General features: G+C 48.7%; 1 protein-coding gene across 1 annotated transcript in view; it reads right to left on the bottom strand.

Annotated features, from left to right (window-relative positions):
• Positions 1-25,126, bottom strand: part of ASAP2 (ArfGAP with SH3 domain, ankyrin repeat and PH domain 2) — a 157,732-nt gene that overhangs the window by 65,502 nt on the left and 67,104 nt on the right. Inside the window, exons 4-6 of the mRNA XM_068983251.1 lie at positions 7,569-7,643; positions 5,657-5,706; positions 1,874-2,003 (exon numbers count right to left, since the gene is read on the bottom strand). Of these exons, the coding sequence (XP_068839352.1) occupies positions 1,874-2,003; positions 5,657-5,706; positions 7,569-7,643 (255 nt within the window). The remainder of the gene's footprint in view (positions 1-1,873; positions 2,004-5,656; positions 5,707-7,568; positions 7,644-25,126) is intronic.

The following is a 25,126-nucleotide window of genomic DNA, read 5'->3' as shown; positions in this document are numbered from 1 at the left end:
GTCTCCTGTCGTCCGGGCTCGTTTCTCCAGCACTGTGAGAAATGGGCTAGGCAGGTGTTAGTCTAAGTGATGCCTGCTGTAATACAACAGCATGTGGATAAGATCATCCACTCTCCTATCTACAGGAACACTTTGAGCCCAGTTACACCTTTCTAAATATTCACGTAAAAAAAAATAAAAAAATTAAAATAAAAATAAATAAATAAATATTCACGTAATGAAAAACAAAGCAGCAATGGAGAGACAGAGGAACAAAAAAGACCTAAAACATTAAAAAAAAAAAAGTAAAAGACTTTTTTGATGTTACTATCGCAACCACATACACAGTAACATCAAGTGTGAATGATTAAAGAATCCCATCAAAAGGCAGAGATTGTCAGACTGGATTAAAAAAAAATGACCCAAATATAGGTTGCCCACAGGAAACACACTTCAGAGCCAAAGATATGCGTAAGTTGAAAGTAAAAGGCTGGAAAAAGAAATCCCATGCAAACAGAAACCAAAAGAGAGTCGGTGTGGCTGTACTAATGTCAGACAAACGTCTCTCGTCGCAGGGATGGATTCTCCTCTGTGGACCACTTGCTGTGCTCTGGGAATAGAAAGTCATTTAAATACACTCCTAAGATACACATATGGAAAGGCTAGGTGCTTGCTGCAATTAACAAACATCCTAAAATCACAAAGTGCCTTTTGATAAGCTTTGCTGTGGATGGCTTACAGGGAATGGAGAGCTGGCTGAACCGAGTCTCGGTGCCTGTCACAAACATCACCCCTGCACAGGCACACTCAAAACGTACGTCTGCACTGCTGTGGGGGAACACAAACGCCACCAAGCACGGATACTCCACTGCCACCACCTGGAGGCATGAGCCCTCGGGCGAGGGGGGAACTGTTTTAAGGAGCTGTTTCGACCAACAGACCCCCAACCAAGGCATGAAAAAAAGGCTGGAAGCAAAGGCTTGCATGGCTGGTCTTGGGGCCTTTCCATCCCTGAGCCTCCAGCAAAGAAAAGTTCTGAGTGTCAGTCCTGCCGTTTTCCTCTCCTGGAGGTGAGGACTCAGGCTGCAGGAAGAGTGGGACAGAGGACTTCAGGCCTTGGGAGTGTCCCTACCCAGAGCAGGTGGAGCCCAGGGTGGGGTTGGGGGGCAGACACTTGCAGAGGCAGGGGCTTCTGGAAACAGACCCTCACGCTCACATAGGGGACCATGGCTGTGGGGGGAGGGGATCTCACCGCCCCGGTACCTCCTTAAAAGCACCTAAGGGGGTATTCTGGCTTCCCTGATGGCTCAGATGGTAAAGCATGTGCCTGCAATGCAGGAAACCCAGGTTCGATCCCTGGGTCGGGAGGATCCCCTGGAGAAGGAAACAGCAACCCACTACAGTAATTTTGAGTGGAAAATTCCATGGATGGAGGGGCCTGGTAGGCTACAATCCTTGGGGTCACAAAGAGTCGGACACGACTAAGCGACTTCACTTTAAGGGGGTATTCTAGCTGACTTAAAGCGGAGAAGTATTTCCAGGAGGATCTGCGTGAGGCAGAAAGAACCTTCTTGCAAGTTCTGTTGTTTAGTAGCTAAGTCACGTCCGACTCTTGCTACCCCATGGACTGTAGCCCACCAGGCTCCTCTGTCCACGGGATTTCCCAAGCAAGGATACTGGAGTGGGTTGCCATTTCCTCCTCCATCTTTCAAATGAGTCTTTCCCTACCTTTAATAAATGTTGATGTCAGATTAATCTAATCCCACACTCCAGGAGCCTAAGGCTCCCTGAGGGACAGAAAGTGGCCAACAGCATCCACAGCACCTCAGCGCTGGCCCCGAGGCCTCTGGGGGGCCCTGCCCGCCCACCTTGCCCGCCCACCTTGCACGCCCACCTCGCACATCTGCAGCTGGAAGTAGCGCCGCTCCTTCTCCATCTCCTCGGCGATCTCAGCCCCGCTGATCTCCGTGCGGATCATCCCATGGAGCTTGGCGTGTTCCTTCTTCTCCTTTTCTATCTTGGTTCTAACACGCGGAAAAGCAAGAGAATCAGTCAAGACACCTCTAGACTTGGAGTCTCCTCTGTGATCCTGACGCCCACCCTGGACACAAATGCTCCCCGAGATGCCTCGGCCCAGGACGGACTTGAACTCACTGGGAAGAAAAGATGCGAATTGTCCCCCAAAATATCCATCTTGGCCCTTTCTGTTGAGTATTGAACTCAGCAAATGCTTCCAAAGCAACTCCACTAGGACAGTGCTCACAGTCACAGAGGACTTCTCTGCTGGCTCAGATGGTAAAGAGTCTGCCTGCCATGCAGGAGACTTGGGTTCAATCCCCTGGTTGGGAAGATGCCCTGGAGAAGGAAACTGACAACCCACTCCAGTATTTCTGTCTTGAGAATTCCATGGAGAAAGGAGCCTGGGGGGAGCTATAGTCCATGGGGTTGCGAAGAGTTGGATACAACTGAGCTCTAACACTTTCACAGTCACAGAAGGAAACAGACGGCCTTTCCCGTTTTTAAGCTTTATTCCCCTCTGTCTTTATCTCCTGCTTGACTATGCTCCTGAGTCCAGCATCCGGTAAAGGGTACCAGCGGACCCCTCTCTGGAGTGTGTCCTGAGACGAGGGACCAGGGTAACTACAAGTCACATTAGTTAGGAAGGGCTTAAAATACTAATTAGACTTTTATTCGGGAGAAAAAGGAAACTAAACAAAAGCCACAGAAAGCACTCAGAAGTGTCAAGGCTACCACCAAGAGAAGGGCAGAGACTCTTGGCACAGCACCCAAGGCAGACACCAACACTACACAAGCCATGGTCCTCAGAAAGTGTTCAGCATGAAATGGGTTCCTCTGGGTCCAGAGTCCCCATTGGACCCAGAGGGGGTATTTAAGAAGAGGTAAGAAACAGAGCTTCTAATTCTTGTTTTTTATTTGAAGCACAGCACTAGGCGCACAGTAGACAGTCACCGACTTGAATGGGTGAGTAGCAGGTGACCACCTGGTAGAGATATTGCTGCAGGATGACTCATGCCCCAGGAGGGAGTGTGACTGGAGGCCCCTGAGGTCACAGGACAATTACACAGCCCCGAGGCATCCCTGAAGCCACCGCTACTGCAAAGGGCCTGAGATCCAGTCCAGACGTCGGTCACTCTCAAAATGGTCAGGTATGGAACTGCAGGCCAGGAATTTTAAAGATGTCTTAAAGCTGTTTGTTACACATCACAGGGCCTCTCAGGATAATCTAGTCTCACACATAAGTGGATAGAGTGAATTTTAAAATTTATCCCAGGATTGTTGTTGTTATTTTTCAGTTGCTAAGTCTTTATGACCCCATGAACTGCGGCGCACCAGGCTTCCCTGTCCTCCACCATCTCCTGGAGTTTGCTCAAACTCATGATGATGTCAATGAGGTCATCCAACCTTCTTGTCTTCTGTCGTCCCCTTCTCCTCCTGCCCTCAGTCCTTCCCAGCATCAAGGTCTTTTCAATGAGTCGGCTCTTTCCATCAGGTGGCCAAAGGATTGGAGCGTCAACATCAGTCCTTCCAGTGAATATTCAGGGTTGGTTTCATTTAGGATTGACTGGTTTGATCTTGGAGTCCAAGGGACTCTCAAGAGCCTTCTCCAGCACCACAATTACTCTGAGTTTTAAAGGGTGGTGCTCATTTGTCCTCCAACTCTGGGATTTTGTGAGTCCTCAACATATCTATGTGTGTCCTGAGTTTATAGAATTTGATCTCATTCTTCTTTCAAACCTTTCGCTTTCAGAACCAGAAGACTCTCTCCAGCAATCCTCCTCAGAGACCCCCTCCCGTCCCGGGTTCAGAAATGCACAGAAGCATTTTCTCTAAGGGCCGGGAGTCTGGCAGCAACAGCAGCTGAATGGAAGTGGGCAAACCCACGTCCTGCCCTTGGCTCAATTGTCCCTTGCGACTGACCAGAGCAAATACTGAGGCCTGGTATCCCGTCTATAAAGTAGGAATTTGGATCACCTTCTTATTTACTGAACTGAATTGGCGCGTGGATGCAGGATGCTAACAGGCCAAGCATAGTGAGTTTGGAGCCTCTCTGGGTTGAGGCAACCTTCAAAGCATTCTGGTTTAATAATCTGTGTTAATATGTGAATGTGCACCGTTAGAAAAACTCCAGAATCTGGAGTACAGGAACTTTAGATTTCTAGGACAGGATGAGCACCAAGGATCTGGTATTGCTTGGTATGAGCCTTGTGATCCTCCACCTCTGAACAGATGCCTGTGGCTGGTAAAAACAAACAAACCCAATTACCTACCTGTAGCTACATCTGATTGCCAGGAGAAATACCAGCAACCTCAGATAGACATGATACCACCTTTATAGCTGAAAGTGAAGAGGCACTAAGGAGTCTCTTTATGAGGATGAAAAAGGAGAGTGAAAAAGCTGGCCTGAAATTCAACATTCAAGAAACTAAGATCATGGCATCCAGTCCCATCACTTCATGGAATAGAAGGGGAAAGGGTGGAAGCAGTGACAGATTTTATTTTCTTAGACTCCAAAATCACTGTGAACAGTGACTGCAAGTCATGATATTACAAGACATTTGCTCCTTGGAAGGAAAACTATGACTCACCTAGATGGCATATTAAAAAGCAGAGATATCATTTTGCTGACAAAGGTCCGTACAGTCAAAGCTATGGTTCTTCTGGTAGTTATGTATGGATGTGAGAGTTGGACCATAAGGAAGGCTGAGCACTGAAGAATCGATGCTTTCAAACTGTAGGGCTGGAGAAAACTCTTGAGAATCCCCTGGACTGCAAGGAGATCAAACCGGTCAGTCCTAAAGGAAATCAACCCTGAATGTTCACTGGAAGGACTGATGCTGAAGCTCCAACACTTTGGCCACCTGTTTGGAAAAGACTGACTCATTGGAAAAGACCCTGATGTTGGGAAAGATTAAATTGGCAAAAGGAGAATGGAGCAGCAGAGGATGAGATGACTAGATGGCATCACCAACTCAATGGATGTGAATCTGAGCAAATTCCAGGAGACAGTGAACGACCGGGGAGGCTGGTGTGCTGCAGTCCACGGGGTCACCAAGAGTCGGACCGGACTTAGCAACTGGCCAACAACAGCGACATCTGAGAAAGCTTTCTTCTGAACACTTCCCACTTTCCCAGATGGCTTCAAATAAAAGTTTCTATTTCCACTGAGAAAAGTCTATTACCCAATGCACAGCCATTACAAAGCAAGCACGAGGCATTAAAACATATTTTCTGCTTCTCAGGTATTTAAAATAACCGAAACCATTATCCCCACCATCGCTCACCCAGTTCTAGCTAGCTCGATCCTCTCCACTCCAGGAATCGAGAAACTGTGATCAGAAATGTTACAACAGCTGCCTAAACCAGCAGCAGTCAACCAGCAACAGTCAATTAACATTCCTGAAAACAACAGGCAGGCAGTCATAGGACAGAAGAGGAGGGACAAGAGAAGCCTGTCTGAAGAGGTTAACATCAGGAAGGCAGACACCCGGCACGGAAGGAAATATCTAGAATCACAGCAGAACAGGGCAACACAGTTCTGGGTGAATTCTTTCCTGGATTAAGGTTCATTCAGACAATACCTTTAAGCAATAAAAGCGCGATCTTAAATTAAAGGCTCAAGTTACCCACGCTTATTTTTTAAAACAAAAACACTCACATTTTTGTTTCATAGTCCTTCCAAGCTTTATCAAAAGGCTTCTTCAAATCCTGTAAACAGAGAGGCATAAATTAAACTGGACTAATCATGAACTTCTGGGCAAGATAAACTTAACGTCTCCCAAGACTAGCCCTGAAAGGAGTATTAATTTCTGTGATAAATGACATATGTGATCCCATGAAAAATAAAAAGTCTAAGCTCTAAGTACAGGCTTTTTAATTAGACTAGTGGTGGCATTTCTTTTCTAAGAAATTTTTATCATAGAATATACAAAATGCACACAGAAAGAAGAGGAGGGAATTGTATAATGTGCCAGTTACAATGAGTTATCAACTTAGCACGTCCTGTTTCACCTAGACCCTGCCCTCTGCCCTAGAATCATTCTGAAATTAAACCCAGACAGACATAACATTTAATCTGCAAGTATTTATCCCTCTGAAATAAAAGGACTCTGACTCTTTTTTTTCAATTAATACAGGAATCTAAATACACCCTGACGTGGGCCCCAAAACAAGAACATAAAAGCCATTGACTGTCTCCTGTGACCTGATGGTTTAGGCGTTCAGTTGTGTTGGACTCTTTGTGACCCCATGGACTGTGTAGCCCACCAGGCTCCTCCATCCATGGGATTCTCCAGGCAAGAATACTGGAGTGAGTCGCCATTTCCTTCTCCAGAGGGATCTTCCCGACCCAGGAATCGAACCCGGGTCTCCCTCATTGCAGGCGGATTCTCTACCATGTGAGCTACGAGGGGATCGATTCTGATTCACATTCTCTGATGAAACCTGACTTAACAATGTACTGAGCCGCCAGAAATTCCATCAAGTTGTTCCCACCTTCATATGCTCCCTTTAACAGGGCTCTTTTGGAAGAGAAAACCCTTTTGTTGCGGGGATTTCTAACTCTGGCTCTTCTCCGGCCTTCTGACAAGGCCCAAGTTCCACAGCCTGGCACCTACAGCCTGCAGAAAGGGGGCCAGTCCACCCCATCAGCTTCACCTCCACTCCCACTGGCTCAGGCCACGGGGCAGGACTGCGTCTGGCTGCTGCAGGCAGGCCGGACTTGCAGGCCCCGGGGCATGACCTGCCCTGTGCACTCCACCCTCCCGTTTTACTGCCTGCCTCCCCTGACATGTTCTTCAGGGCCCCAGGGAACGATGAGCAACGTTCCTCAGTGTCTTCACTCCTAACGGCTCACCCAGCCAGACTCCCCTGCCCTGACAGCTCTCCGTGCATGGTTTGCCTCTGCAGAGACCCCGGGTCAGCCACGTTGGCCTTGCGGAGGCTGCTGGGGATCAGAGAACTCGGCCTCCTAAGGACTGGGGCACGGCTGTCTCCCTTTTGTCTCACACACCTGTCTGTGCCAGAGATATGCACAAGTAACTTTCTGCTCAGCACCTGGCCCCACACTGCACTCGAGCCCTACACACACGTGCTCAGGACACAGATCACGGCTCGAGGGTTTATGGGAGGCTGGTGAGGCCTCAATGATGGGCGCCCTTTGCAGGATAGAAAAATGAAGGTGGCTCAGGCCTTGCTGGTACTGATCTCCCAGCCGGGAGACCACGTCCCTGCAAGGGACCTGTACAGGGGCCAGTCAGGGCCAGACTAGCTGGAAAACCGGACTGCACACAGGCTTCCCTGATCCACCAGCCGAGCCCATAGTTGTTCATAGTTTCCTGTTTTTTTCCCTCCCACATCTCAAGCACCAGCGGGACGACTGAGAAAGCCATGGGTCACCACTGTTAGGGCTGAATGGTAGTGCCAAGGTGGCCAGTCAAGGGAGCCCGAGGTGGCACGGAGCTGTCCCGCCATCTCAGGAAGGCCCGAGGGGTATCTGCCCGGACGGGCCAGCAAGACCGTGATGCTGTCCTTAGACTACCACCCCCCAGACAGGACTCCACAGGTCATACCCCTTTCACTCCTTTCAGGTCCCCCTTCAGCAAACTGTCCAGAGGGAAGGAGATTATGTTGTTCATGTTCTGAATCTAAAAGACAAAAAAAAAAACAAACAAACATAAAAATATTCTCGTTCCATTTCCTTTTTAATCTAAAGCAAGGACAGTAAGGAGGTTAAGAGAACACGTGGTAATAAACTTTCCCTAAAACCCCATCATTCTTAACATTCTCTGTAATGATGTCATCTTATGAATGAAAACCTAACAGTGAAAAGTCTATATCTGTTTATATTTCACAAAATATTAACCTATTACTGGGTTATGAAGTCTGTGGAAAGATAACCATTACAATGAAGGAAAAAAAAAAATCAATGACAGAAGCACTTTAAAGATCCAGGAACGGGAGCCCAACACTTCCTCCTCTCACAGCTCCATCCATGCCCTGGGGCTGTGGCTCTGGTCAGTTCTGGGGGTCCACAGTCCCCCCCAGTCTCCACAGCATGGCCCCCAACAAAGGAAACTAAAAGAGAATGTGTGTGAGAGAGTGAGAGTGAACAAGCACTGAGGGGGTGGCTGGAAAAAGCAGGTGTAAGTGAGAAAAGGGGGAACAAGTGGTCTCGAGGTCCCCTGTTCTTCCCCCTGAAGCAAGAAGGCAAGAGATGGTGGCTTAGCAAGTTGTCACTATGGATTAAATCGAGGAGAACCAAAGCCTCCTGACACACTCGTGGCCTGACCCCTCTGGTCACTCAGCTGTGAGCCAATTTGAAGACACCAAGCTTCAGTGAGCAAGAAAGCTCAAGGCACAGAGTCCCTGGGTTCTCAACCTGATGAAGAGTCCCTCCCCAGGAAAAAGAAAGCTGAGGTTCTCCATCCTCACCTTCCCCCGCACACGCTCCCCAAGTCAGCACAGCTGCCACGCGGTCCACTGTGGCGGGTGCCTGTGTCACTTCAGAGACCTGCTCTGAAATTACGGGACCGTCAACGGAGAGAGGAGCCTTGCATAAGACCCTTCCTTCTTACAACCCGACAAAGGAAACTTTCACTTTTAGTAGAATTACCCTGGGCTGGAAGGCCAACTACAGTCACAACTTTTACAGCCACGTGGGATATGATTTCCATGTACTATGCAGCATATAAACTTTCAAAACGGAGGAAGAAATTTACCTGAAAACTACTACTAGCAAGGTGTGTAACCATGCCTGCACCAGCCACCTCCCCTGCCAGATAAATGGTCAAGTCATGACTGTCATCTCCGAAATGCCTTCTGGGGTAACTTTTGTCTGAGGCTGCACAGCTCAACTCGGCATGCACTGGCAGAAGCACAACGCCCTCAGCAATGACTTGACAGGATCAGCCTGGAGAGTTCGGATTTAAATACTGAAAACCTGAGTCTAAAGTGAGGCCATACAGGTGACTCACCCTGACCGAGCGCGCCTGGATTTCCCAACACGTGTCCCATGTCTCCACCCACCAGCTCGGCACTCAGCCTGCCTCCTGGGGCTCCAGCCTCTCCAGCTGCTACCCGTCCACACGCTCCCTCTGCCTTCTCACCTCCCTGACCGTTTTCTGGGCTTGAGGCATCACTTCCCCTGCCCGCCCCAACCCCTTCCTTGCAGCTGTCTGGTTTCTCTCATGTGTCCATGGTAAAAACCAAACCTATTTCTGCATCTCGACCCTCATAGTCCAACCTTATTTGCCACGTTTCATTCCCATGTCCAGCTGAACAGACATCTTTCTCGTTTCATGCTCCCTGGAGTCTAAGTTCATGGATGACGTGCTCCATCCTGAGCTCACAATCTTCCCTGTGCCCTTGATGCCCAAAACCTGCCCGTCCATGAGGATGACTCAGTTGCCATCGTTTTCATTAAAATCCCAACTGCTCAGCAGGAAGCAATGCCCACCCCCACACCGATCCTCCAATATATTCTCTAAAAAAAAAAAATTATTATTTTTGGCTATGTCAGGATTTAGTTGTGGCACTTGGGCTTAGTTGCCCTGTGGCATGTGGGATCTTAGTTCCCAGAGCAGGGACTGAATCACTGTCCCCTGCATTGGAAGGCAGATTCTTAACCACTGGACCACTGAGGAAGTACCCAGGATTTTCATTTTTAAAAATATCTTAAGGGATTTAACAGGTTCCACCCTGCATTCGTCTTATCAAGCTCACACATGCCACAAATGCTAAGGGACGGCTTCAACCTTTTCTGTTCTCCATAGCACTCATCTACTTCTGCTTCACTGACTAAACTAAAGTCTTTGACTTTAGCATAGGAAAAACAAATTGTGGAAAATTGTTAAAGAGATGGGAATACCAAACCACCTTACCTGCCACCTGAGAAACCTGTATGTAGGTCAAGGACACAGAAAAATGGACTGGTTCAAAATTGGGAAAGGAGTATGCCAAGGCTGTATATTGTAGCCCTGCTTATTTAACTTATATGCAGAGTACATCAAGCAAAAGGCCGAGCTGGTTGAAGCACAAGCTGGAATCAAGATTGCTGGGAGAAATATCAATAACCTCAGATATGCAGATGACACCACCCTTACAGCAGAAAGCAAAGAGGAACTAAAGAGCCTCTTGACAAAGATGAAAGAGGTGGGTGAAAAAGCTGGCTTAAAACTCAACATTCAAAAAGCTAAGATCCTGGCATCCGGTCTCATCACTTCATGGCAAACAGATGGGTAAATAATGAAAACAGTGACAGACTTAATTTTCTTGGGCTCCAAAATCACTGCAGATGGTGACTGCAGCCATGAAATTAAAAGATGCTTGCTCTTTGGAAGAAAAGCTATGACAAACCTAGACAGCAAATTAAAAAGCAGAGTCATCACTTTGCCAACCAAGGTCCATCTAGTCAAAGCTATGGTTTTCCCAGTAGTCATATATGGATGTGAGAGTTGGACCATAAAGAAGGCTGAACACTGAAGAATTGATGCTTTTGAACTGGTGGTGTTGGAGAAGAGTTTTGAGAGTTCCTTGTACTGCAAGGAGATCCAACCAGTCAATCCTAAAGGAAATCAACCTTGAACATTCATTGGAAGGACTGATATTGAAGCTCCAATACTTTGGCCAGCTGATGTGAAGAGCCGACTGACTCATTGGAAAAGGCCCTGATGCTGGGAAAGACTGAAGGCAGGAGGAGACAACAGAGGATAAGATGGTTGGATGGCATCACTGCCTCAATGGACATGAGTTTGAGCAAGCTCTGGAAGATGAAGGACATGGAAGCCTGGCGTGCTACAGTCCATGGGGTGACAAAGAGTCAGACTCGACTGAGTGACTGAACTGAACAACAATAAGAGACAGAATCTAGAGATACATTAATAGCTTTAAACATCACATTATGAATGTGGGAATTCATTAACTCATTCACCATGTATTTATCAAGCACCTATTTTACAGACAGCAGAAAGCTGGCTACAAATGAACAAATCAATGTTTGCCATCTCAGAGGAAGAATATATTGTTGTTTAGTCGTTAAGCCGTGTCCAGCTCTTTGCGAACCCATGGACTGCAGCACGCCAGGCTTGCCTGTCTATCATCAACTCCCGGAGCCTACTCAAACTCACGTCCATCAAGTCAGTGATGCCATCCAACCATCTCATCCTCTGCTGCTCTCTTCCTCCTGCCTTCAATCTTTCCCAGCATCAGGGTCTTTTCCAATGAGTCAGCTCCTCAAATCAGGTGCCCAAAGGACTGGAGTTTCAGCTTCAGCATCAGTCCTTCCAATGAACATTCAGGGTTGATTTCCTTTAGGAAAATCTGGCTTGATCTCCTTGCAGTCCAAGGGACTCTCAAGAGTCTTCATAAATATGTAGACACCAAGAATTAAACGAAAGTGTAAGACACACAACATGCAACATGTTGGACTCTGTACAGATACCAGTGGTTCTGAGCAGTCAGGTGGGCTGACTTGGGCTTGGAAAAAACGTGACTGTTCCAGTTCCTAAGCCTTGACTCTGCCCCTTCGCCCACTGGACTGCAGAGTCCTGGCTAGAGTCGGACAGGTCTGTTTAGTCCTGAGTGCTGCCTGGACGAGGCCAGTGTAAGACTGAGGGCAGCTGGAACGGCCTGGGGAGGGGGCGTCAGAGCAGCTCAGGGCAGGAGGCTGAGCTAAAGACACCAGAACAAACAGATACACGGTGCATTGGGGGAAAAAAAGAATAAGGTGCTTGCTGATTAAAACTTGTGTTTCTAGGAAGAACTCTGGTGTGTTTCTACGAGAGGTGCATTATGTGTGAGTGCATGCATGAATGAGAGAAAAACAAGGTTCTGCACAGAGGGGAAGAAGAACAGCACCCAGAATTTGTTTACATGTCTATTTTAAGACTGTTATCGGGAATTCCCTGGCAGTCCAGTAGTTAGGACTCTGCACTCTCACTGCAGAGGGCCTGGGTTCAACCCCTGGTCAGGGAACTAAAATCTCACAAGCTGTGTGGTGTGGCCAAAAAAAAAAAAAAGACTTTATTATTATTTATTATTATTTTTTTAATTGAAATAAGAAGTCAGGTGAGGACAGGTATTAGGTGAGAAGAGGTAAACTAGGCTTCAGCACCCGAGAATTAAACATTAGAGTAAAAAACCTAAGAACGTGCAAACACAGGGCCAGCTTTCACGCTGGACACTGGGGACAAGGTGGGTGTGACACGCAACAGCCATCACAGCCGTGATGACAGTGATGAAGGAGGCACACGGGGCCCTCAGGGAGCAATGGGAGATGGAGCAGGTGAGAGGGCTTGGGAGACAAAGACGCATTAGACAGAAGCTCGGTCCTCATGACTCACCGTTTAGTAAGGAAGATGAAGCATGTATGTGCCACACGGAACCCTTATGAGCCATAAATAGAACACCACGGAATTGCTCAGAAGAGACAATCGCTTTCAGTTTCAACACCAGGGAAATCTTTTGCTGACGGGAGATTACATGGGACGGACCTTCAAAGACGGGCAGGACTCTGCTGTGGGAGGTGGGTGGAGGGCATCCTGGCACAGGACAGAGCAGAAGGGAAAGCACCTCAGCCAGGTGGGCGGAGGGTGCAGCGGAAGGTAAAAGCTAGAAAGAGCAGCCCGGAGAGGATCCCACCCAGGGGGTTCCGGCCCTCCTTCCAGCCACTTCTCTTTCTGGGGTTACTCAAATGATCTAAAATAAGAAGCTATTGCTTCTCTAATTAGAACATAATTAGTGAAATTACTACAAAAGAGATGGAAAGTAGATCAGTAGTTGCCTGGGGCTGGGGGTGAAATGGGGATTAACTATGAGGGGATGGGAAGGACCTTACGGTTGGGGGGGGAGGGAGAGGAAATGTCCCCAAATTGATTCGAGGTGGCGGCTGCACCCTTGGTAAAGCTACTAGAAATCTCTGACTTGTAGAAATGGAATGGGTGAATTTTATGATATACAATACAGCTCATAAAGCTGCTTTTCCTTTTTTAAAGAAGAAACTGTTATGAACATATGCAGAACTGCCACTAGCAAAGCACCCCACCCGCACTCCTGGCTCTAGCCTCTGCCTGCCCTTTGCGTCTGCTGCTGCTGCTAAGTTGCTTCAGTTGTGTCCAACTGTGCAACCCCATAGACGGTAGCCCACCAGGCTCCCCCGTCCCTGGGATTCTCCAGGCAAGAACACTGGAGTGGGTTGCCATTTCCTTCTCTAAAGCATGAAAATGAAGTTGCTCAGTCGTGTCCGACCCTTACCGACCCCATGGACTGCAGCCTTCCAGGCTCCTCCATCCATGGGATTTTCCAGGCAAACTGGAATGGGGTGCTATTGCCTTCTCCAGCCCTTTGTGTCTACCTGCTTTCATACGCAACCTGAACAACACACAGTGACTCAGCGTGAGTATCCAGGAAATGACTGGTCCTAGTCTCCGCCTGGGCCCTGAACCGTGTGCGGAGCCCAGGTGTCCTGTCTGGGCCCGGCACAGGAAGGACCAGCTCTGGGCCTCCCTCGGACAGCCTGTACCAGAGCTGAACCGCAGTCTCAGGTCCATAGCTGAACAAACCATCCCCATTCTGGCCACGAGAGGTGAAAACCACAGCCAAGGGCTCACTGCACATATGTCGTGCTCAGTGGCTCCAGCCTCAACTTACCAGCAATGCAACCATTATGATCTAGGGGAAGAATTAAAACTACCCCTGGGCGACCCAACGCAAATATTTTCCTTAGCACCAAGCAAGCACTGGGCTTTCTCTTATCCTCTGACTTTTCTGACTTAGTTTTAACAAGTGTAAGTAAAATGGCTTTTCTGAAACACCAAGCTCGATCTGAGTATAAATTATGACTCTTAATCGCTGCTAGTAAGTACGATCTGACACCGAGAGCACATAGGCAATCTTTAACAGTCTTCCCCTTCTCTGTCTCCCCTTTTCCTGGGTTCCCTTGGATATGTCTTGACAGGAAGAATTGATAGGTGATCAAATGTCCGTAATCTCAGAAGGAGAAGAATGAGTCAGTCGTGGAGACAGGCAGACAGGCTATCAGAGACCGAGGGCGGCCTCGGTAACATCACAGCTGATCAGCAGACACAGATAAGGAGATGGGGGCAGTGGGGGAATACAGCCAGACAGCAGCCATCTTTCCACATGGCTTCTTCCTAATTGTTATGTTTTGGTCTCAAAATTCCTCGACCCTAGCTTTGCCACTTTCATACTCTAAAATCCGCTCCCGCCCCAACACTTCCCCTGACATAGGGGGAAGGTCTCAGCTGCTCCTTCAGCTCATCACTGGTCACCAGCAGCTGCTGAGCCAGGCAAAGCTCTGCCCCTGGTCCCAGCCTGACTCCTAGGACCCCGCAAGCATCCTCCTTCCCGACTTGGACAATGAGTACACCTGTGCTGCCCTGGGGATCCATCCGGAAGCCTGAAGCTAGAAAGGATTCTCACATCTCAGCATGCTATTCTCAGGAGCAGCAAAGAGAAGAGCCTTGGACTGCAAGGAGATCCAACCAGTCCATCCTAAAAGGAGATCAATCCTGAATACCCTCTAGAAGGACTGATGCTGAAGCTAAAACTCCAATACTTTTGCCACCTGATGGAAAGAACTGACTCATTAGAAAAGAACCATGCTGGGCAAGACTGAGGGCAAGAGAAGGGGACGACAGAGAATGAGATGGTTGGATGGCATCATCAACTCTATGGCCATGAGATGGTAAGCTCCAGGAGATGGTGAAGGACAGGAAAGCCTGGCATGCTGCAGTTCACGGGGTTGCAAAGAGTCCAAATGACTTAGCAGCTGAACAACAAACAACTAGAAGACTCGGGACAGAAAAGCTGCTGGGCAGAATCTTCTTGGCTTTGGAGTCTAGAAAAGAACAGGTCTTTTAAGGGCTCTCCTCAAAAACCCTTCACAGTGACCAACTCTTCTGGGACAATCAGTGTTTCCTTAAAAGGACATATATAAAACATGGCTAAAGAGCCTTACGTGAAATGTAGCTGTGTCACGTAAGCTTATTTTAATATGCCTAATCTATGAGAAAGCAGAGACCGAAATGATGACACTGGGATCTGTGGGGTTTTGTTTCCTTTTTAACTTGAGCAAATGCTGCTCAATCACAGAGTTCAGTTCAGTTCAGTCGCTCAGTCGTGTCCAACTCTTTGAGACCATATGGACTGCAGCAGCACCTCTGTCCATCACGAGCTCCCAGAGTTTACTCAAACTCATGTCCATTGAGTTGGTGATGTCATGCAACCATCTCATCCTCTGTCGTCCCCTTCTCCTCCTGCCTTCCATCTTTCCCAGCATCAGGGTCTTTTCCAATGAGTCAGTTCTTCGCATCAGGTGGCCAAAGGACTGGAGCTTCAGCTTCAACATCAGTCCTTCCAATGAATATTCAGGACTAACTTCCTTTAGGATGGACTGGTTGGATCTCCTTGCAGTTCAAGGGACTCTCAAGAGCCCTCTCCAACACCACAGTTCAAACGCATCAATTCTTTGGTGCTCATCTTTCTTTTTAGTTTAACTCTCACATCCATACATAACTACTGGAAATCACAGAGTTAAGGAGGTAAAGACTTCAAAGAAGGGCAAACGCCTGTTCACATGTGCACAGGCCCCGGCAGCACCTCTGTGTGGGAGGGCGGAGAGCTGCAAAGACCTCAGACCTCACTGCTTCAAACAAGGGCATTCCTAGCAGAGGCTTTGGCATGAGCCAAGGACATGCACAGAGGAAGCAGGCTGTACCTGCCTGGAGCTGCGAAGTCTTCTCCAGGAGCTGGAGCCTGAGACCAGGGGCAGGGAGGGAGGGAGAGAGTCTGTGTGTGTGTGCATGCATGTGTGTGCATGCAGGGTGTGTTACAGTAATAGGAAAGGCTTTACATCTGTGCAGTCCAGTACAACAGACACTAGCTACACAGGCCCATCCAAATTGAAGTGGCTTAAAACTAAATCAAGTTAGAAACTGAGTTCCTCAGCTGTGCTAGCATGTTTCAGGTGCACAAGAGCCACGGGTGGTGAGTGGTTTCCGATACTGGACAGAGCTAATGCAGACCATGTCCATCGACACACGGTTCCAGTGGACAGCAATGCTTTACATGAGCAACCTCAAGAAAACGGTAAGCAGCTCTGAGGTATGATGCATACATGCACCCAGAAAACCACTGCCCAAATCCAGATAGTGAATGCACCCGTCACCTCCAGGGCCTTTCTGCAATCCCTACCTCCCAGCTGCTCATTCCTCCATCTCCAGTCTCCAGGCAACAGCTGATCTGCTTCTGTCTTCACAGAGTAACCTGCATTTTCCAGGGCTTCACATACGTGAAATCCTACATGGTGCACTGCTTTCTGCCGGCTTCTTTCATCCTTGCTTTGAGAGCCATCAGTGTTGTTGCATCAGTGGCTCCCTCCCATTCCTGCGGAACAATTTTCCATCACCTGGCTTATCCACACACCTGCTGACAGGTTTCTGAGTTCTTTCCAGTCTGGGAGCTGCTACAGATCTTACAAAGGGCTTCCTTCCCTGGTAGCTCAGACAGCAGAGAATCTGCCTGTGATGCAGGACATCTGGGTTCCATCCCTGGGTTGGAAGGCCGAACACCTGCTCCCCCTGGAGGTGCCCACCCTCTACGACGTGCCATCTACATCGGGGTTCCCTATTTCCAGTCCACAGAGCAGTTCCTCAGAGACACACAGACACACAGGAAAACCATCTAGGCCACTTTCATTTTTGGTGATTTCTCCCCAGGGACTGGTGAAAACATTGCCGCAGGCCTACCACACGTGCACATGCGTGCACATACCACGTAGTGTCTTGCTCGCCCTCATGCACACACGCACCCAGGCCTGGTTCTTGGCAGCAGAGTCACTCTGATGGTTTGTTTAATTAAAAAGGGAGACGGGGAGCCCACGCAGTCCCTGAGTGTTTAACGCAAACTGAAAGATCAAAACCAGGCAGCTGCCAAAAACACTGGCAACTTTCACACAAGAAAGGGGGGAGACAGCTGACCCGGTTTCTGCCTTTAGCGCTGTGTCTCTGGCAGTCACTCCACTTTGATCTTTCAGGTTCTAAGTGCAGAGAAAACAGCGACCCTCTTTCACTGGGGAGCAGATGATGAAACGACCCACCGCAGCCCACCTACAGCCATGTGGTCAGCTCTGAGAGGCGCGGGGGCCGGCAGAGAAAAGCCCAGGACTCATCAACCCACAGCGTCTTCTAAAACCCATGTGATGTCAAAGTTGCTGAGTTAAGCTATCACCAAAAACAAAAGCACCTTTTCCAATGCATCAGCTCTGAGAACTTAAGGGTGGACACGCGGCCGAGTGTACACTCTGGCATCCTGGCCTCAGTCTCCCCAGGGGAAGATGGGAAGTGGTCCACTGGGCTGTCCTTAGCACAGCTGGTTCCGACACCAAGCTCAGTGTCACCAGGACTGATTAGAAATGCGAACGGAGGGTGAACTCTGGGAGATGGTGCCCAGCAGAGAGTGTTCTAGCAGCTGTTCAGGTGCTGTCACTGGGTGAAGCTCGAGAACCACGATTCAGTAGGTGTATGTGGGGCCTGGGTCTTTTAACTAGTTCCAGATGATGCTACTGCTGGTCCACGGACCATACTTTGAGAATTTCTGCTCTCAGGCGATGCTTCTCAGACTTGAATGGGCTGATTTGTGCCCTGGGAAAATGGAGTTCGGCAGGCCTAGCAGACAAGGGTCTGGGGGTGGGGGGGTGGGGTCCTGCGTGTCTAAGTAGCTCCAGGTGACTCCACTTGAGTGCAAGGCTAGGGCTCTCAGAGGGCAAGACGAGGACTCTGGGGATGGCAAATGAAACAAATGATGTCCAAGAGCTTTATAAACCAGAATTTACAATGTACAAGTACTGATGTAGCTTGTCAAATTTTAGGTTTAAAGGAGGGCTTCCCTGATGGCTCCAGGGGTAAAGACTGCGTGCAATGCAGGAGACAGGGGTTTGATCCCTGGGTCAGGAAGATCCCCTGGAGAAAGAAATGGCAACCTGCTCCAGTGATGTTTGGCCTGGAAAACCCCATGGTCAGAGGAGCGTGGCAGTCTACAGTCCATGGGGTCACAAAGAGTCGGACACACTGAGTGACGAACACTTTCACTTTTAAGGGAAGGGATGTGTTCATGAACTTGGCAAAGGGCCTGGACATGGATGGACCCTGGGATAGCCCCCAGAACCCACGCCCACCTCTACCGAGGACCCAAGCACCCGAGGCTGTGAGAGTCACCTCGACACCTTCCGAGGTCGCACCTCAGGCCTCCGCGGCATTTGTACAGGGCTGGGTCGGCCCACAGAGCATCCTAATAAAAGTAGCCCTGATGGGAGCAGTGAGTGCTTCCTGCTCGGGGAACTGGGTGCCCCCAACAGGCACTCGCTCACTCTTCTCAGCTGAGCTCTCCTCCTGGGCCCGCCTCTCCAGGGCTTTTCCCACCTTCTCTGACCTTGAGGAGTCAATGTACCATAGGAGTTACAATGAAGTGGCCCTGCCTTTCTGGGAAAAAAAAAGAAAAAAGAATCGAAGTACAACGTGTACATGGTAGTGTCTGTGCTACAACCAAACATGGGCTCTGACAGCAATTAGCCTTACTGGTTTTGTTGTTTTGGTCCAACTAAGGACATGCTCTCATTTGGGTCAGAAATCTGTAAGTATAGCAAACAGCTTGCGCTGCTGAAGTCTTGTGGTGTTCTCGTTCAGTCATTCAGTTGTGTCCGACTCGACAATCCCATGGACTGCAGAATGCCAGGCTTCCCTGTCCTTCCCCATCTCCCGGAGCTTGTTCAAACTCAAGTCCATTGAGTCGGAGATGCCATCCAACCATCTCATCCTCTGTTGCCCTCTCCTTCTGTCTTCAACCTTTCCCATCAACCAGGGTCTTTTCCAACAAGTCGGCTCTTCGCATCAGGTGGCCAAAGCGTTGAAGCCTCAGCTGCAGCATCAGTTTCCTTCCAGTGAATATTCAGGGTTGATTTCCTTCAGGATTGGCTGGTTTGATCTCCTTGCTGTCCAAGGCACTCTCAAGAGTCTTCTTCAGCAAAAAGAATTTCCAAGCATATATCATCAGGCCAGACAAAAATCATTCACAGCAGAGGTTTCCAGGTGTCCAACATGATTGTCAGTAGGTCCATCAGAACTCTGTTCCCCTAGGGAAGCCCCAGCCTTCAAGCCCTCCCACTCAAGGCTCACAGACTCCTACTCTGTGTACAACCTAAGCAGCTGGTCATGCATTCTCCAGCTCACAGTGCTGGGGAAGCAGGCACTAAGAGAGGTGGAGGCCAGCAATTAGCGGGGCAAACAGTGTCAGGATATTAAAAAAACAAAAACAAAAAAAAACACCAGACCTTGAAAATGGAAATCTGACAGTCTGACACCAGTCTAAGGGCAGGTACTCCTACGCAGCAGGTACCAGGCACTGGGGGGTTTCTCTAGAGCTCAGCGCAGCTCCTTAATTTATGCCCTAGACAACTGTACAACATTACTTTGCCAACAAAGGTCTGTCTAGTCAAAGCTATGGTTTTTCCAGTAGTCATGTATGGATGTGAGAGTTGGACTATAAAGAAAGCTGAGTGGCGAAGAACTGATGCTTCTGAACTGTGGTGTTGGAGCTGGTGATGTGGACATGGAGTGCTGCAGTCCACGGGGTCACAAAGAGTCGGACACGACTGAGCGACTGAGCTGAACTGAGACAACGGTAAACCTTCCTCCTCTAAAGATGAAATTACGATCAATGCCCCCGCTGAAAAAATACTGTAGGACATTTAAACACAAATGGAAAACAGACATAGAAAGCAAAATTACGGTTATCAGAGGAGACAGCGGGGACAGGGGCACATTTGGAGTTTGGAATTAACACACACACACTGTAGATAAAACACAGCAACAATAGGCACCTGCTGTACAGGGAACTACAGTCAAAGCCGTATAATAACCTGCAAAGGAAAAGAATCTGAGAAAGAATATACCTGTATAACTGACTCACTCTGCTACACACTGAAACTAACACAACATTGTAAATTAACTCTATTGCAATTTTTTAAAATGCTTTAAGAAAAGAAAGAACGTAAGACATTTTCAGTAGACACGAAAACAGGAGAAACTTTACGGGATCACTGAGGCTGAGAGCCTCTGCTTAAGTGAGCTCCCCGTTGAGCAAAACGTGATGAGCTTCGTTATCATGGAGAATCAGCATCTGCTGCCTCAGGCCTCCCTGTCGGGCCCTGCCCGCATCACAGGGACAAAGCCACACTCTCCCCAGCAACCTTACTAGCTCTTTGCTCTGTGGCTATTAATGTCTTCTAATTCCAATCGTGTGTGTAAAAAAAATTTTTTTAACTTCCGTACATGTTGGTCAATGGGACTTTAGGTTCCTCTTTCCATGTGAGTGAAGTGAAATTCCTCAGCCCCTGGGCCGCTGTCAGCTCTCACCCTGGAGCTCCGTCCTAGGCCATGCTCTCACCTGGGGCAGGTTTACGATCTGAGGGTAGATATTTCATGAGCCATTCTCTGAAAACAGAGCTGGACATGACATACCTGCAACTGAACTTTCAGGAAATCTGTCCTTTCACGCAGCCCTTCACTAAAAGGCCACTTATTTAAAAAATTATTTTCAGTTGGAGGAACACAGCTTTACAATATCGTGTTGGCTTCTGCCGCGTGTGCGTCCGTGCTCACTCAGCCATGTCCGACTCTCTGCGACCTTATGGACTGTAGCCTGCCAGGCTCCTCAGTCCATGAGATTCTCCTGGAAAGAGGACTGGAGTGAGTGAGCTGCCGTGCCCTCCTCCAGGGGATCTTCCCGACCCAGGGATCAAACCCAGGTCTCCTGCATTGCAGGCGGATTCTTTACCACTGAGCCACCGGGGAAGCCCTGGCTTCTGCCAAACATCAGTATAAATCAGTCATTGGATTACCTATGGGCCCTCCCTCTTGAACCTCCCTCCCACATCCCAGCCCAGCCCAGCTCACCCCCTGGGTTGTCACAGAGCACTGGACTTGGGCCACCTGTGCCATACAGCAAATTTCCAGCAGCTCTCTAATTTTACACGTGGTAATGTATATGTTTCAGTGCTACTCTCTCAGTTCATCCCACCCTCTCCTTCCACCCCCAAGGGCTCGCAAGTCTGTTCTCTATGTCTGCGTCTCCACCTCTGCCCTGCAAACAGGCTCGTCAGTACCCTCTTTCTAGATTCTATATATATGCATTAATAAACAGTATTTGTCTTTCTCTTTCTGACTGACTTCACTCTGTAGAATAGTCTCTAGGTTCATCCGTCTGATTAGAACTGAGTCAAATGCATTCAGAAGGCCCCGTCGTAACACTGAAACAGCCCTGCAAAACCTTTCCAGGAACACAGGAGGCTGGGCTGACTTTATCACCAGCCTGACTTGACACCTGTTACATTTCTGGGGCAGCCTTGCTTTTTGCTTTCTCCTGCATCACTGCAGAGAGAATTCATAGCCTCTCTGAAGGTGAGAATCTCACCCATTAGTAACAACATCATCACTCTATATTAAGTTAGCTTTTCTCTGGGAGATGTTCTAACTGCTTTCTAAACATTCTTTCATCCTGAAGGACAGGTAGGTGGTAATTATTATTCTTTCTGGACGAGGAGGTAAAACTGAGGCTCTTGGCTACATGGAACTGAAATGGTTTTTGAATGCCTGAGAGAAAAGCAAAAGCCAGGCTTTTAAAACAAGAGATAGAACAGATTTGACCAAAATAGGAGTAAGAATGGTATACAAAATACCCAAAAAGGAGAATTCTCCTATAAGCAGCTCACTCTCATTGATAGCTTCTTAGAAGCAGCCCCTTGGCGTCCTTAAGGCCACAGACCTGCAGCACCAACCCTGCCAGGGGCACCTGGCCTGGGAATGCGAATTTGCACACAAATAAGCTATCTGCTTGGAAACAGGAGAGTAAAAAAACCAAAATGACAGTTATGCACCTGGACTCAGAGCTACTGCTGTCCGAGCTGTAGTAAATTTCTTTTTCTCACTCAGTCGTGTCTGACTCTTTTGCAACCCCATGGGCTGTAGCCCATCAGGCTCCTCTGTACATGGAATTCTCCAGGCAAGAACGCTGGAGTGGGTTGCCATTCCCTTCTCCAGGGGATCTTCCTGACCCAGGGATCGAACCCATGTCTCCTGCATTGCAGACAGATTCTTTACCATCTGAGCCACCAGGGAAGCCCTGTAGTAAGTTACCTGACCACAGTAACACAGACATGACACCTGTGTGCTGGGTTTCTAATTTACCAACAGCCCTTCCCACTGATCCCTGTTATCCTGATGCTGGCCAGGTGAGGCGGGGCGGTTTTCTCACCCCTGTTTTAGGATGAGGCAGCCGCGGTGTCAGGTGCCTCGTGGCTGCAGTAATAAAACCCAGGGGCCTGTCTTTATGCCACATTTTTCCCTGCATTGCCTTCCCTTTTGTTCTGTCCCTTTTTCCTCCCAAGGAGGTGACAAGGGGCCTAAATTCCTTTAAATACCAAGGGGAAAGGGCATGGGATTGGGGTTTTAAGACCCAGATGTGACTCCCAACTGTCCCTGGCAGGGGTTCTGATGTGCCCGGGATGGCAGAACCATGGGGTAGTGGCCCCACGTGACAGTGTACCCGTCACAATGTCCAGGCCCTGCTCTGCTTTTAGTTTTGCAGAAAATCAAGAAACGAAGGGGCTGCTTTTGTCTAACTGTGCAGCTGCTCATGTTAAAGCTGAGGACAAGCTACTTCACTTAGGAGTCCACCATATGGATCGATGCAGGTGGGCTCGTCTGCACCTGGAGGCGCACGTCCAAAGGCTGGCAAGGACTGAGAGCTGCTGGGAGGGAGATGAGCTCTTTAAACCAGCAGGGCCCCAGTTACCTAACCTACAAAGTGGGGACAATACTGACTCACCTTATGGGATTGCTACAAGGATGAAATAAGCTAAGATGTGCAAAAGCAACTGGCTGTGCTCCTAACAAAACTAGGCATGGCGTCATCATCTCCATCTCACAGCTGAGAAAACCTGAGTGGAGATCGACTGAAAGAAGACCCAGGGCTGGCTGCTTGCGGTGGGGGACAGACCCTGGCCCCTGGCCTCCCTTTCCTGCCTTCACGCCGCCCGCTCAGTCACGGCGCTGACTCTTCCCCTTCTCCGTCCTCGTGGGACCCCTTTCACTGCTTTTTTCCTGGTTGGATCCTGGTCCCTGACTCACACATCTTCCTCTTTTTTGGCTTCCCTCTTCACGGTGCTCAAGCACAACCTCTAGGAGTTTCAGAGAAATGATGTTTGGGAGCTTTGCATGTCTGAAACATCTCTTAAGTCTACATTCATGCTCAGGTGCTGGGCCTCATTAAGGTTAGACTATGTTCCCCAGGATTTTAGCAGCAACGTTCCGGACCTTTCAAAGTTTCCAGGGTTACTGTTGAGACGGCCAGTGCCATCCTGATGCTTAATCCTGTGTGTGCTTTCTGAAGGCATTTAAGGTCTTTCGCCATTTCACAGGGGATGCCTTGGGGTGGGCAGGTCCTTTCCCTCACTGCCCTAGGCCCTTCCATCTAGTTTCAGGAACTGTCTTTCACTCGGTTGTCCTCCTCTCTCTCCTGCTCTCTTATTGTAAAACGCCTGTCAGTTGGACAATGGACCTTGAGGATTAATCCCCGACCCATCCTTTAACTGCTCCCCCACTTTTTGGTCCTGGTTGGTCCTTTTGATCTATTTTTGAGAGACTTGTCTTACTCTATCCCTTCTCGTAGGATTTCCAGTGTCACATTTTCCTGTGTTAACTGTCTCCCACTCTTTAACGACAAGCTGTATCCCACTCTCCCTTCCGATTTCTTTTGAGGAATTAAATGTAGCTTCTTTAAAGTTATCTTCTGTTCTTTGCATTGTATGTTCCCCCCTCAGATCTTCCTTCTGTTTATTTTGGTCTGTTTGATTCTGGGGGCAGTTCATTCATATTTAAGAGGGAGGCATGTGGCAGCTGGCTGGCAGCTCAGTGAGACAGAAAGGGGCTTACCTCCCGAGGGGCTGGGGGATTACGGGCTTGGGGGATTAGTCCGCAGGCTGGTTTTACACTAGAAGACCCCCCGCATGTCAGTGTTTAAAGAGAACTTCCCTGGGACCGTGCAGTTTCTCCATTTGGCTGGCGGGGGAAGAAAAGTTCCCCTGTGACTCAGCGGTGAGGCCCTAACAAGCCAAGTGCCCGTGTCTGGGGAGGGAGTGGAGCTGGAAGGGGGGACCCGCGCTCCATGTATGGTCTGCGTGTCGTCAGCCTGTCACCTGACAAACGGGAGACAAACTTGACAAGAGCCCCAAGAGACTCCAGATTAACCCGAGTAAAGAACTTCAGCACAGCAACAGCTTTTTACTCTTACCATTTCCAACGGAAACATTTCACGAGTGAAGACACGGAGAGAGACCGAGAGAGCCGTAACGATCTGGTCCTTTCCCCTCCTGGCCATTAACCCCCACGCTGTGGTCCCTTGTCTCCGCCCTGCCAAGGCCAGATGTCCAAACCGGCCACCATCACCACTGCAAGAATGAGGAGCTCGTATCTCACTTGTTATGAGCTTGCTGACAGGACAAATGAAAAAGACGCTGTTGTTTGTGACCTACACAGAAAGCATTATTGAGTTCTTGACCTGGTCTGGTTGTCCATGACCTCTGGGAGAAGCCAAGGAGAGAAAAACAGGAAAGAGATGCCGGGACCATCCCCGAGTACATTCCCCTCGTGGAAGAAACTATCCAAAGGGTCACACACCCCCTCCCTCTCAGGCTGCCCACTTCTTCAGAATTCAGCTCCCATAACGGGGATGACACAGGGCTGCCAAGCGCAAGAAAGAACCCATTCACCCCGTTTTACCCAGCACCTACCACAGGCAGGAACTACTCAGTCCGTACTTCCATTTGCTTTAAAAAGTGAGTTTTTTTCTTAGGTTCTGCATTTGGGAGCATGAATGGCCTTTAAATATTCACGGTAATTTCTGGGCTTTGATTAAAGGTTACCTTGCTGTGTAAGACGAGTTTGAAACATATCTATTAAATACTGGAAGTTTAAATACCTACTCTAATCACCAGAAACAGGCTTACTCTACCCAGTTAAGAAACTTCTGAAAATTGAACTCAGAACCCCTTAAGAAG

This window comes from Capricornis sumatraensis, chromosome 1 (genome assembly GCF_032405125.1).
Source record: "Capricornis sumatraensis isolate serow.1 chromosome 1, serow.2, whole genome shotgun sequence".
Classification (NCBI taxonomy): Eukaryota; Metazoa; Chordata; class Mammalia; order Artiodactyla; family Bovidae; genus Capricornis; species Capricornis sumatraensis.
Note: the sequence above shows the minus strand (reverse complement) of the source record. Positions and strands in the feature narration are given on the sequence as shown.